General features: G+C 59.6%; 1 protein-coding gene across 22 annotated transcripts in view; it reads left to right on the top strand.

Annotated features, from left to right (window-relative positions):
* Positions 1-522: 522 nt before the first annotated feature.
* TLE3 (TLE family member 3, transcriptional corepressor) overlaps positions 523-12,927 on the top strand; it is a 29,991-nt gene continuing 17,586 nt past the window's right edge. For 13 of the 22 annotated variants that reach the window (XM_075714224.1, XM_075714231.1, XM_075714221.1 and 10 more), the window contains exons 1-6: positions 523-554; positions 643-743; positions 1,587-1,650; positions 2,523-2,567; positions 11,177-11,239; positions 11,715-11,789. In XM_075714224.1, coding sequence (XP_075570339.1) covers positions 531-554; positions 643-743; positions 1,587-1,650; positions 2,523-2,567; positions 11,177-11,239; positions 11,715-11,789 — 372 coding nt within the window. In that variant the 5' untranslated portion in view covers positions 523-530. Of the gene's footprint in view, positions 555-642; positions 744-1,586; positions 1,651-2,522; positions 2,568-11,176; positions 11,240-11,714; positions 11,820-12,927 lie in introns of all 22 variants that reach the window. The other 9 variants (XM_075714236.1, XM_075714237.1, XM_075714240.1 and 6 more) reach the window with 3 other exon arrangements.

Genomic DNA, 12,927 nt, shown 5'->3' on the forward strand with positions numbered 1-12,927 from the left:
CTCGCAGCAGGAATACCGCGGGATCCTCCTTCCTCCGGGGCTGTTTTGGTTGGGTTTTGTCGTTGTTGTTGCTGCTTTTTTTTATTATTTTTTGGGGTTTTTTTTTTTTTTTTTTCCGACAGCGGGTGCCGGAAGGCTCGGCGGTGGGGTGGGGGGGGGGGTGAGGAAGCGGAGGACCGCGAAGCGAGGCGGGGGTGGGGGGGGGGCCGGCACCTGGCCCCGGCGGTTGCGGGCGGCTCGGCCGGGCCGTGCTGGGCTCCGCGGTGCTTTGCGGGGGGGTGGGGGGGGTGTGTGTGTGCAGGGGGGGGGGGGGGCCCTGCAGCCCGCCGGGCCCCGGCCGGGCCCGCTCCCCCCGCCCCCCCCGGCCGCCTCCCCTCCTCCGCCCCCCGCACGGACTTTCCTCTCGTCTCTTTGTTCCAGTTCTCGGCCTCTCCGGGAGCGCTCCGTGGCCGGCGGGCAGCAGCGCACGTCGCGATCGCCGTAGCGAAGCACGGCGCGGCTGCTTCCAGTGACCGCGCCCCAGCCCTGCCATGTACCCCCAGGGCCGGCACCCGGTGAGTCCCGGGGTCCCCCTCCCCCCCCCCAAAACCCACCACCCACCCCCTCCCCATCCTGCCCGGTGCTGAGCGCCTCTCCCCGCAGGCTCCGCACCAGCCGGGCCAGCCGGGCTTCAAATTCACCGTAGCCGAATCCTGCGACCGGATCAAGGACGAGTTCCAGTTCCTGCAAGCCCAGTACCACAGGTGAGCCCTGGGGGGGGACCGGGGCGCGGCTGCGGGCAGCGCCGCTCCCCTCCCCTGCCTGCTCCTGCCTTCCCCTGCCTGCTCCTGCCTTCCCCTGCCTGTCCTCCCTGCCTTCCCCTGCCTGTCCTCCCTGCCTGCTCCTGCCTTCCCCTGCCTGTCCTCCCTGCCTTCCCCTGCCTGCTCCTGCCTTCCCCTGCCTGTCCTCCCTGCCTTTCCCTGCCTTCCCCTGCCTGTCCTCCCTGCCTGCTCCTGCCTTCCCCTGCCTGCTCCTGCCTTCCCCTGCCTGCTCCTGCCTTCCCCTGCCTGCTCCTGCCTTCCCCTGCCTGCTCCTGCCTTCCCCTGCCTGCTCCTGCCTTCCCCTGCCTGTCCTCCCTGCCTTTCCCTGCCTTCCCCTGCCTGCTTTGCCCTGCTTGTCCTCCCTGCCTGCTTTGCTCTCCCTGCCTTCCCCTGCCTGCTTGCCCTGCCTTCCCCTGCCTTCCCCTGCCTGCCTGCCTTCCCCTGCCTGCTTTGCCCTCCCTGCCTGCCCCTGCCTGCCCCCTCTCCCTGCCTTCCCCTGCCTGCTCGCCCTGCCTGCCCACTCTGTCTTCCCCTCCCTGCCTGCCCTTGCCTTCCCCTGCCTGCCCTCCCTGCCTGCCCTCCCTGCCAGTTCGCCCTGCCTGCCTGCCCCCTCTGCCCCCTCTGCCTGCTCTCCCTGCCTGCCTTCCCTTGCCTTCCCCCGCCTGCCTTCCCTTGCCTTCCCCTGCCTGCCTTCCCTTGCCTTCCCCTGCCTGCCTTCCCTTGCCTTCCCCTGCCCGCGGGGTCTCACCCCTCTCTTACTCTGTCCCCCCCTCCACCTCTCCCCAGCCTGAAAGTGGAGTATGATAAGCTGGCGAACGAGAAGACAGAAATGCAGCGCCATTACGTTATGGTAAGAGACTTTAATCAGATTTCGGATCAGGCTGTAAATGTCATTAGCTGCCAGCCCAGCCCTGCGCTAGGAAAGCTGGGGAGGGAGGGGGGACGGACATGGGGGGGGACCCTACCTGCCCGGGGACCCCGGCACCCCGCCGTGCTCCCCCGGTACCGGGGCGGCTGGAACAACTTTCCTCTTAACCCCTTTTTGCAGCCCCGGGGAAGGGGGGCAGAGAGGCAGGAGCAGCAGCCCCGGGGGTGCCCCCCTCCCCACCCCAGGGGTGCTCGGTGGAGCGGGGTGAGGCCACCCCGGTGCCTTCCCGGGGTCCCCCCCAGCCCCGGGAGGAAAGCGGGCTCTTTTGTTGCCACAAACCCCTCTTTTGGGGAAATTTGCAGCACGGGGGGGACCCCCAAGGTGGGGTGCTTTGTGTTTCTGATGGGTTTAGCAGCACCCAGCACCCCTTTTCCCGGCGGGGAGGAGGGGAATGGGGTGCTCCCGGGGCTCCCGGCTGCTGGACCCTGCGGGGGGAATAAATCCACCCCCCCCACAGTGAGAAACTGGGTTTTTGGCCAGACTACGGGCTGTACCTGTTCTGCCAGGGCTGTGCAGACGCCTGTCACACAGCTCCGCGCCTCTTTGTTTTTCTAAGTAGCTTAGGAGGAGAAAACAGGAGTAAAAAGGAGTGTCTTCTTGTTAAATGCATGCCAGTTAAATCCTATAAACATCTGCTTATTATAAGGTATAATTTCCTTGGCTACGAATGCTTTAAGCATAGTTTTGACCGGGATGCTTTCTGGTAATGACCTTATGCAAATACCTTATGTTAAATTAATTCAAATTCTTCTTGGCTCTCTTTTTTTTTTTTTTTTTTTCTCCTTATTCCCCAGTACTATGAGATGTCGTATGGTTTGAATATTGAAATGCACAAACAGGTGAGTAATTTAAAGGGGGGAAATTGTGATTGATTGATCTCCTGTTGCCCTTTCCTCAACCTGAGATAAAATAGGCCCTGATTGCACTAAATGGGGAATAAGTGCTGAAGTCAGGGATGTGACTCCAGGTGAGATCTCGTGGCCTGGCAGTTATATCGGGAGCTGCAGGTTGATGGCAGGCCGGTGGGGTGTGTGGTGGTTTTTTTTTTTTTTTTTGCTTATATTCAGGAGAAACTCAGGTTTTGAAAAGAATGTTTATGAGAAGAGGTGAAAATAGCCTTGCCTTCCACGCTGGGAGGTAGCTACCTGGAATGGCGTGTTCCCAGCACTCGGAAAATACTGTTATCTCCTGCGTTTTCCTCCGGTTTTGTTGTTGGTACAACGCGACTGTTTCTAAGGTCGTACCCCTGATCCTCGCCGTGCTGGAGCGTGAGACTTAGGAGGGAATTATCTTCAGGGATACCGATATCTTATGGTGTGTTGCTCAATGTCACGGATTTGTCTTTGCATCTGGAAAATGAAGCAATGTTTGGTGCTCCTTTTTTTTTTTTTGGTCGTCTCCTCTAATATATAACTTGCCTGAAGGAAAAATATAGAAGGCCAGAGCAGAATGTGGTGTGCTACCTTGATAAGATTATAGTTAAAGAGCCTAAAGGCTGGGCACATGATGGTAAAACTTAAAGGAATAAAGTTATTACTGAGATTAGACCTGATTATTTGTGCTGCTGCTGCTTACTGGTTTTAGAAGTAGTTCTAATTAAGAACTTAAGGCAGATATAAGTTGACATCAACTTTGCAATTCGCAAATCAGCCCCATTCAACTCCAAAGTGCTTTTTGCTTAATAGCAGCACCGCAGCCCTGCGTAAGACAGCGTCGTTCGCCGACTGATGAAATTCAAAGCAGCCTTGTCTGCGAATCTGCCTCTCTCCTTCGCGCTCGCTTCCCTTTAGCTTGCTGGTACGTAGTCACAGGGTAACGAAAATAATTACTGCTTAGTCTTCAGTTTTTTAAAAATATCTTCTTCCATGCAGATCATCCTGCCGCCTTTCTCTTGGTTGCTTCTCCCCGGGCAAAAGCATCCTGGCGCGGCCGCGCTGCTGTCGGGGAGCCCGGGGGGGCTGCGCGGGAGCCCCGGGACCCCCGTGCCTGGGGCACACGGGGCCGGCGCGTGCTTCTCGGCGAGCCCCCGGGCGCGGCTTTGCCGTGGCACGGCCAGGAACGCTCCCTGGGTGCCAAATTTCTGCTTAGGCCCGCGGTGGCCTCCTTGCGAGGAGCCCCCGGCCCCATTTTGCACGGGTCCAGGGGGACGCGGACCCCCGCCGCCTCGGAAGCGCTCGAGGGATCGGAGCGGTGCAAAGCGTTCGCGCGGGCTGCTTTCGGGAGAGGGGATGCCTTTTGCCGCCTGGTCGCTCGGCGATGGAACGGCTTCGCTCTGTGCAGACGTGGAAATAAGGCGGCAAGACGGCGGGCTTTTTTTTTTTTCTCTCCGTCGAAGCTTCGGAAGCGATTGCCATTTCCCCCCTGAGGTGTGCGGTGTGCTTTCCGCCGGCGCGTGGTGGTAGCCAAAAACGGGTCCGAGAGGTCTGGCACCGTGAGATGGGGGGTGAGAGCCCGCCGCCGGCTCTGGCGTCGCCGGTGGGACGCTCCGCCGCCCGCTCCGTCCCGCCGTGCGGCCACGCGCCGCGCCGTCCCCGTGGCGTTGGGGCGAGGCGAAGCCCTCTGGGACGGCTTCTCGCAGGGCGACGGAGGAGCCCGAAAACACCCGGGGGGCCGTTTTCCGTGGGGCCGGTGCGAGGCGGCCGCGGGCAAAGCCGCCGCTGCCCTCCCTGGCCCGGATTTTGCAGGGCGGCGGTTCCCCCGCCGCGGCGTCGGCAGCGCGGGGAGGCCCTGCGTGGCGGGCGCGCCTTGCTTGGAGCCTCGCAGCCTGGCGACTGGGCGCATCCGTCCTCGCCAGATGATTCCGGCCCGCGCGGAGCATCCCCCGCCTGCTTTAGTTGTTCCTGGTGACATATGCTGCGTGCCTAGCGCTGGGCTGACGGGGGAAGTTTGGGGAGGTGAAGCCGTCTTGTTCTTTAATTGACAGCGATGTGCGCGGCGCTGGAGGAACACAAAGCAGCCGGAGCGCGCTTCCAGGCGAAAATGGGGCGAAGGGATGGGAGAGCGCGGCCCGAAGCGGGCGCCCGGGGAGGTTTTCCCCCTCTTTTGGGCTGCCGCATCCCCCCGAAAGGCATCCCGCCGCTAATTGCGGTGGTCCTGCCTGCATCTGGTTGAGGGTGGCTAGTCCTGAACAAACAAGTTTTATCAGCTGACCTGTTTAGCGGTTGACTTGTGTTTATCTGCACACAATCGAGTAGACTGAAGTGCTTGAATTATTCATGCGGTGTCCTGCCCTCCAGACTTGACTGCTTGTGATTACATCTGCTTGAGACAAACATTGATGGATACTTCATCTTTAAGCAAAAGGGGATTGTCTGTCTGTGGGCTTATATAACAGATTATCTCCTCTACGCTGAATATTAAGTGTGTGCATATGTGGCCCTGTGTGGGGTTTTGTTGGGTTTTTTTTGTTTTTTTTTTTTTTCTTCCCCCGCTCCTTTCTTCCCGTTTTGTTTCTTGTTAAGAAAAAAATGTAGTTTCATAAACAACTCCATATGCAAGGAAATATTTAGGAAGTGACTACCCACTTTGTTGCATATAACGCAGTGAATTGCTCCTTACATCACTCTTCCTGCTGAATGAAGCACTGTCTTACCCAGGCTCGGCTTGCTTAAACCTGAGGCCGGTTGGGAGTTTTCTTTTTAAACCTGAGCAAACCTCTTTTTTTTTTTTTTTTTTAAGGTTAATTGATTTTTACAAAAGAATCTTTCCTTCCCCCGTTGTTTTGGCGTTGTTTTTGCTCACATCTCTGTAGATAATCACCGAATGCAGTCGGAGGGAATAATGATTCCAAAAGAAAAACTAATTTTGCTTGGGGGAAACGGGACACCTCGGAAGGGAGAACCTTTGTGCTTTTTTTTTTTTTTTTTTTTTATTTTATGGCTGCGAACTCTCCACATAAGCACTTCTTGTTTTCGTGCTTAAACACTTAATGCTTGGAACAAACCTAAACCCTCCTGACACTTCCAGGGGAAGAGAGGCATGCTTTTTTTTTTCCTCTAGAATATTCCAAGAACACAATATACTTTCTGTCATGCTCGTTAGCAAGGAGTGCCAGGTAATAATTTGCTAAATACTTCAGAAGCCAAGTAATTTGTTAGTGTGCTACTCTCAGGTCTCCTAAGGTAGAAGGGAGTAGCTGTCAGCCAGCTTAACCTCTCCCTCCCCTTGGCTTTTGGGGGTCCCGGGGGGCTTTTGGGGGTGCTGGTGAGCCGTGCCCCCCCGCAGCCCGGGTGCCGGTGGTAATTCTGTAATGAGGGGTTGTGGCCCGCCCCTCCACACCCCCTCCCTGAATTTAATTCTCATCAGCGCAGCTCTCCACTTTGCTAATAACGATAGCAGCCACAAATAGCTTTCAACATGCCATTGACAGCCTGGTTGGAGAGAGCACTTGAAATAGTGGTAGACAGCTGAAAGTACCCATAATTGTGCGCCGGAGTGAGAACCACACTGCTCAAGGGCCTTATTTTCATGTGCTTAAAGAGACAATATCCTGGTTTCAACAAATGCTTCTGGTGCTTCACCGGTGGTGTGATTTACTCCTCGCCTTTCTCCCACCGCCCCTGCCAGGCTGAGGTTTGGGGGAGCGGGGGGAGACGCGGGCTGCTCGAGGGCGGTGGTGCGGATCCAGCTCGGAAACGCCGTCCCGGTGCGGAGCGACCCGTGGTTTCGGAGCCGGGGAGAAAGCTGGGGGCTCACGGGTGGGTGCTCCCCCGCCGGAGTCTTGTGCCAGCCGTGGGATGATGCTGGCGCCGCGTTCCTGCGTCTGCTGGACCGTCGCTGTGGGCACCCCACCAGCCCCAGCGCTCCGGGGGTTTAGGCTTGCGGTGGAAAGCCTTTTTCATGTTTTATCATGGTTTTTTTGTTTGTTTTTTTTTTTTTTCCCGAGAGCGATGCCGTGCATTCAGCCCCTTGGCCCCAGCCTGCATCCCGCCGTTTAAATCAATAGGCGCGAGCAGGTTGGAGTTCGGTCTGGCGCGGCCAAAAAACTCTTCTGAGGTGGTCTGGCACGCGGGCGTGACTCTTCTTAAACCACGGAGGTTTGTGGAGGATCCGTCCCGCTCGGGGTGCGGGTCGGGGCGCGTGCGCTTTGTGCAGGGCGTTTGGGAAGGCGGGGGGATGCTCCCTGCGGAGCGGCGGCCGCGGGGTCGGCTCCTGCAAGCCCCTCCATCCCCAGAGCCTTTGGGGCCAGCGCTCGGCCGCGCTCCCGAGCGCTGGGAGCCCAGGAGGGGTTTGGGGCCGGTGCCGTGCCGGGGGGTGCTCCCCGAGGGCGCTGGGGTCAGCCCAGGGCAGCGACCCCCGGGGCAGCGACCCCCGGGGCAGCGATGGGGCTGGGGCAGCCCGGCAGCTCCCGTTCGCTTGCCCGGCTACGGCTGAGGCTCGGATATTTCGGCACAGCGAGCATCTCCGTCGCCCAGAGCCGCGTCTGCAGGGTATCGCGCCAGGGTTTGGGTCCCCCCCCACCCAAAGCCCCTCGCCCTGATTCAAGGCTGGGGCTCTGCTTGCCCTCCCGTGCTTCGGGCCATTTGCAAGGTTGCTCCTTCCGACTCTGCTCCGCGTATCCCGCGACTGACGGCCGGCTACGGCTGAGGCTCGGATATTTCGGCACAGCGAGCATCTCCGTCGCCCAGAGCTGCGTCTGCAGGGTATCACGCCAGGGTTTGGGTCCCCCCACCCCAAAGCCCCTCGCCCTGGTTCAAGGCTGGGGCTCTGCTTGCCCTCCCGTGCTTCGGGCCATTTGCAAGGTTGCTCCTTCCGACTCTCCTCCGTGTATCCCGCGACCGACGGCCGGCAGAGTTATTTTTAAACTTCCCTCTGCCATGTCCAGGTGTAAAGACGAGAGGACGGAGGGCCGGGGCTGCTGGGGAGAGCCAGCCCCGCAGCTATTTAACACCATGCCGCCGCACGCTGCTGCGGCCGGAGCCCCTGCCCGGCTCTTGACTCGGCTCCAGCAGCGTCTCTCCGTGCCCTCAAGTGCTTTGGGCGCTGGTAGCGGCTCTGGCCATTTTAAGAGCGGGTGACGGGACTTGCAGCCTGCGGCCAAGCGCTCTGTCTCTTGATTTATGACCAGCGCAAATGTTTTCTCCGGTTCCGCCCCCCCCACCCCTCCCTGCTAGCGAAAACACCGCCCCAGAAGTGTTTCTTGCCCCGCAGCAGGTCAGATCCCTGGCAGGGGCGCGGGGCGGCGGGGGGTTAGTCGGGATTTCAGGTTCTCCCGACTCCTTGCCCTTTTTAACGAGCGGCGTGGAGCTGCCCTCAGCATCCCGGGGCGAGCAGGCTCTCCCATGGGCGCTGGGTTGCGCGGGTGGGTGCCTCTCCTGGGGTGCTCTACGCAGCCTGTTTTGTGGTTTTGGTTTTTTTTAATCTTTTTTTTTTATCCCCCTGCTCGCTTGCAGCCCCCGTCGCGGCGATGCGCGCTGTGGTCCAGCGAAGATGCAGGGCGCTGGGAGGGGATGCGGAGGCTGGCATTGCCATGGCAACCCGCGGCGGGGGAACGGAGGTTTTTCTTGGCAGGAGCGGCTCGGGGGGCTCCGCCGCGCCGGGCGAGGTGATGAATGAGCCCTGTGACGGGGAAGGTGCCGGGCATGAAACCCTCCCCTGTTCCCGGCGCGCCGGAGGATCCCCTTTCGCTCCCAATTAAACTTTTAATGGGGACAACTAGAGTTTAATATGCTGGGGAATGGGAAAAGTTAAAGTGAACAAATATTTAAAGATTATTGAATCTCATGTTAACAGGAAACCTCACGGTTGTAAACATAATATTTTGGACATCTAATATCTTCTTGCTCGCCGAATCCCACGTGGGAAGTCTGTCTCTTTGCAGAGCGCGAAGTTTTTCTTCGAATCTTTGGTGGAAGTTTGGGCGGAACTGGATTTAAACGCGGAGGCGATGGGTCGTCGTGCGTCTCGTTTCTCCGGACCGCGTTAGTGCTCAATGGTGCCCGCGGAAAACTCAGCACCTTCCCTCCCTCCTCCGCGGAGGCGGCCTGTTTGGATGCTGCATTTTTGGTTTTTTTTCCTTTTACACCTAAACGACCTTTGCGACACGCGGCCGGAGGGACTGCTCATGCTGGCACCGCTGTTTTCACCTCTAATAAGGATTGAATTTGTTCTAGAATTTGTTGGGGGCTGGCGAGAAAGAGCTGGCGGGAGAAGCACCCGTGCTGGAGGAGCGATGCGCCGAGCGCTTGTTGCATCCGGAATCCAATAGGCTTCATCCGAAGGGATAAATATTGAACGGAGCTGCAGTTTATATATAATCTGATCGATGCCTCGGTGCCAAAAAGGCCTTTAAAGAGGTTTACCTATTGCTGAGCCAGGCGTGATGCGAGTGCCGGGGTGGTTATCGGCGGCACCGCTGCCGCTTGGAAGTGACACGCACGGTGCCAGCCCGCGCTCCTGCACCGCCGCTGGGCTCGGCTTCCGCGCTTTCAGCTTGCAGCCCCATTTTTTTTGTGGGTGCGAAGTGGCCGGTGGGCGAGGCACGTGTGTTGGGTGCTTAAAAAAAAAAAAAGTGGCGCTGGCCAGAGCCTGCTCTTCGGGGAGTACCGTGCCTCCAGCAGCTGCCTGATGCGCCTCGCATCCTCGCTTGCGGGTCCGTGCTAATCCTGGCGGCTGCAGCACTCGCGCAGCCATAGCCAAGGTACCCGAGCCCAAACCGTAGCCACTTCCAGATGCCTCTGCCTCGCCACGGCGCGCCAGCACGTTCCCCTGACCTCTGGAAGGGCTAATAAAAGCATCAGGTGTAACTCGATCGTCGGGGCGCATTCGGAAAAGACGAGGGCCAGAAATATCCCCGTTGCTTTGAAGCCGGCGATGCCGAAGGTGCTGCGGGAGCGGCGAGCGGGTGGTTCCAGGGGACCCCTTGCAGCGAGTCCCCGCGCTCCGGCGGCTGCGGGGTCTCTGCGGGGCGGCTCCCCCCACGGCAGTGAGCCCAGGCGGGGGGAGATGGGGTTCTCCTTGCCATCTCCTTCCTTACGGTCGCCCTGCGCCACGTTGGCTTGTTGGGTTCGTCTTGGAGTAACACCAGCGTGCCCCAGCCGCTGCCCAACTCCTCCGAGCAAGGGTTGAGCGTCCGCTGGCTTTTTTTTCCACCAAAGTATGATATTTGGATGTCTTTTCTTGCAGTATTTGAGAGCGGGTGGGAGGCGAGAGCCCCTGTCTGGGTCAGCACTCCACTGGGACCAGGATTAAAAATCGGAGCTGCTGTAGGGTGCATCCTGGGGCCGAGCGCTGGGGATCGGGGAGGGCGAAGCCTCGGGGTGCCGGGGGCGGAGGCGGCGATTTGGGGGCTCTCCGAGCCGGGGGGGGGCTGCTGGCCATCTTAGGGAGGAGGCACTTTGCTGGCGGGGAGGCTGGAGCGAGACCCGGTTAATCACTTGTGTTATTGATAACGAGCCGCTCGGGGCTGTCGGAAGGAATTTCTGGGCGTTTGATTCTGCGCCAGGGCTCGGCTCCGGCCATTGTTACGGTGTTGAATCCTCGCGGCTGCTCGGGCCGTGTTTGAGTTGGACCAAAAGCTGTTTTAACAGCTGCCTTGGCCGGCGGAGCAGCCGGCGTTAACTCTTGGGAGCCGGGCAGCTCCGCGTGCCGAGCGGCGGCGTCCGCGGGGTGCCCGGCACCGGGCTGCCGGCTCGCCCCAAACGCGCTGGGGTTATCGCTCGAGGAAAACGTTCTTCCCGGTTAACGGAGGCGTTGCACAAACCACAGTTTGACAGCGTAGGTTTGTTGTTAAACTCCCAAATAATGCGGTCGAGCTGACGGGTGTGAATGGCTAGGGGTTAAGTTTGCCGAGTGTGATGTGAGGATGGCAAAAGGAGCCCGAACGGCTTCGGTTTGGAGTGGGGAAAGACCTCGGTGGTGCCGAGATCAGAGCAAGCACCCAGCAGCCCTCGCTGTTGACCAAGCCCTCGCCGCACGGAGCCGTGCGCCTGTTCGCCGAGCTTTCTTCCGAAGAAACTCAACGCCCTCAGATAAGCGCCGGGAGCGGAAAGCGATGGCGAGGGGGCTGTCCCTGCACGCGATCCCGGCTGGACGTGCAAAACTGATTTTGCGTGATCTGGTCTCTTTGGCGAGCAGCAGCTGCTCCGAGGATGGGGAGCTGCACTCGCGCCTGGCTGCGTTTTCTCGAGGCCAGGGAAGTCCAGGCTGGGGCGAAGCTGCCGGGGCCGGTCCGTGACACTCGGTCCCGTGGTGGGAAGGGAACCAAAGCGTCCCGAGAGCGCGAGGAGCTGGGCTGTGTCCCCGCAGAGCACGCACACGAAGGCGCTTTCGTTGCCTGTTTTTTCCGAGTCGCCGCTTCCTCTTGCGTGGCGGGGAGGGGATGCACGGGAGGGGACGCAGGGAAGGGGACGGGGAAGGGGGATGCACGGCGCTGCTGCTGGGAAGCCTCGTGCAGTCTGTGGGAGGCGGCTGGGTACTAACTGCTGCTGTTTTTCTTCCCTTTTTTCAGACAGAAATTGCTAAAAGACTGAATACGATTTTAGCCCAGATCATGCCTTTTCTGTCACAAGAGGTAAGGATGTTTCCACGCCCCAGGCGGTGGGTGCTGCTTCTCCTGGGGGGGTTTCCCCGGGAAGGCAGCGCTGTGCCCCTCGGGAGGGTCCCCGTGAGGGGGCACGGACCAGCTCCCACCAAACTTGGGGGTGTAGGGCTGCTCCGGGGCGCCCCGTGAGAAACGGGGCTCAGATCCCCTGTGTGCATTGCAAACCCCTCAGGGTTGGGGAGAGCCAGACCCCGTGAGGGGCTTTGCTCGGCCGTGGGGGTCTGCGCCAAGCCCGTGGAGCAAAAAAAGCCTGGGAGGGGCTGCTCCGGCTCCCCATGGTCCGTGGAGCAGGGAGGTGCACCTGGGCTGCTGCTCTCATGAGCAAAATATAAAGGAAAAAAACAAAAAAAGGGGGGTGCCCAGCTCCTGTGTGGGTCTGCCGGGGGGGTGAGGGCTCGGTGCCCCCGTGCCCGCTCTGACCTGGCCCCCCGCTCTGTCCCCGCAGCACCAACAGCAAGTCGCACAGGCTGTTGAGCGTGCCAAGCAAGTGACAATGACGGAGTTGAATGCTATCATCGGGGTACGTGGACTTCCCAATCTGCCTCTCACCGTGTGTATACCCCTTTTATTCCTATCATTTACCATAACCAGAGGCAATCCTGCGCTCAGGCGGGGTTAAGGAAGGGCTCGCAGCACCCCGGCTATCCCACAGCCCCCCACCCCAGCCCACCAAAACTCCCCCAATCCGGCACTGAGCGAGACGGGGGGGTGGCAGCCGTCGCTCCGGTGGCCCGGTCCCCCTCCCCGGGTGCTAACGCAGCCCCGAGGGCCTCCGCCAGCCAAATCTGACATTCTCCATGAGACTGGGGAGCGTTTGGGGAGCGGGGCCGGGTGCCCGGCAGCCCTCCCGCAGCCCCCCTGAGCCCAGGCATGCCTCTGCGCGTGCTGTTGATGTGAAATGTGCTGTAAACTTGACGGAGTTGTTGTTCCATGCATTGACTTACCCGCTCCCGTCTTACCGGGCTCTCTCTCGCAGATCTCGGGCGGTTTTTAAGACTAACAATTTGTATTGTCTCCTTTTAATCGACGCGACGGTCTCAGTCCTGCAGCAAACCTGCTCTTTGTCGGAGCTCCCTTAACCCTGGGGCATCAGCCGTCCCCAAACAGCGTCCTGGGGAGGTGGCTCCGGAGCTCCTCTGGGTTTCGGTGCTGGTTTTCCCCAAAATACTGAATTTTAATTTTTTTTTTTTTTAGTAACTTATTTGCACTTCTTTCTTAAGCTACAAGGATCTTTGCGATTTTTTTTTTTTTTTTTAGTAACTATTTGCACTTCTTAAACTACAAGGATCTTTGCGATTCTCTGCATTTAACTCGCTTTTATATACGTTTTTCCTGGTTTGATGGGTAGCGCTAGGTGTAGAAATGTCCTCCGGGCTCCCGCAGCCCTTGGGGCCGAGGAAAACCTCGGCTGCAGCCGGCTGCCTCGTGGCAGGGCTCGCGGGGCGGTGGCCCCTGGGGAGTGGTCCGAGCGCGGGAGTGATGTCTTTTTGGGTCGGCGCTGGGGTGGCAGGCAGCACCGCGCAGCTGCCTGGCCGCCTGCCTGCACCTCGCGCCTTCCCGGCGGGCTGGGAGGCGAACCGGTGCGTCCCTGGCAGGGACAGCGAGGCGGGGAGATGCTCGGCTTCGGTGAGCCGTGCGAAGTCGCAGCCAGGAGCCCC

This window comes from Pelecanus crispus, chromosome 7 (assembly GCF_030463565.1).
Source record: "Pelecanus crispus isolate bPelCri1 chromosome 7, bPelCri1.pri, whole genome shotgun sequence".
NCBI lineage: Eukaryota > Metazoa > Chordata > Aves > Pelecaniformes > Pelecanidae > Pelecanus > Pelecanus crispus.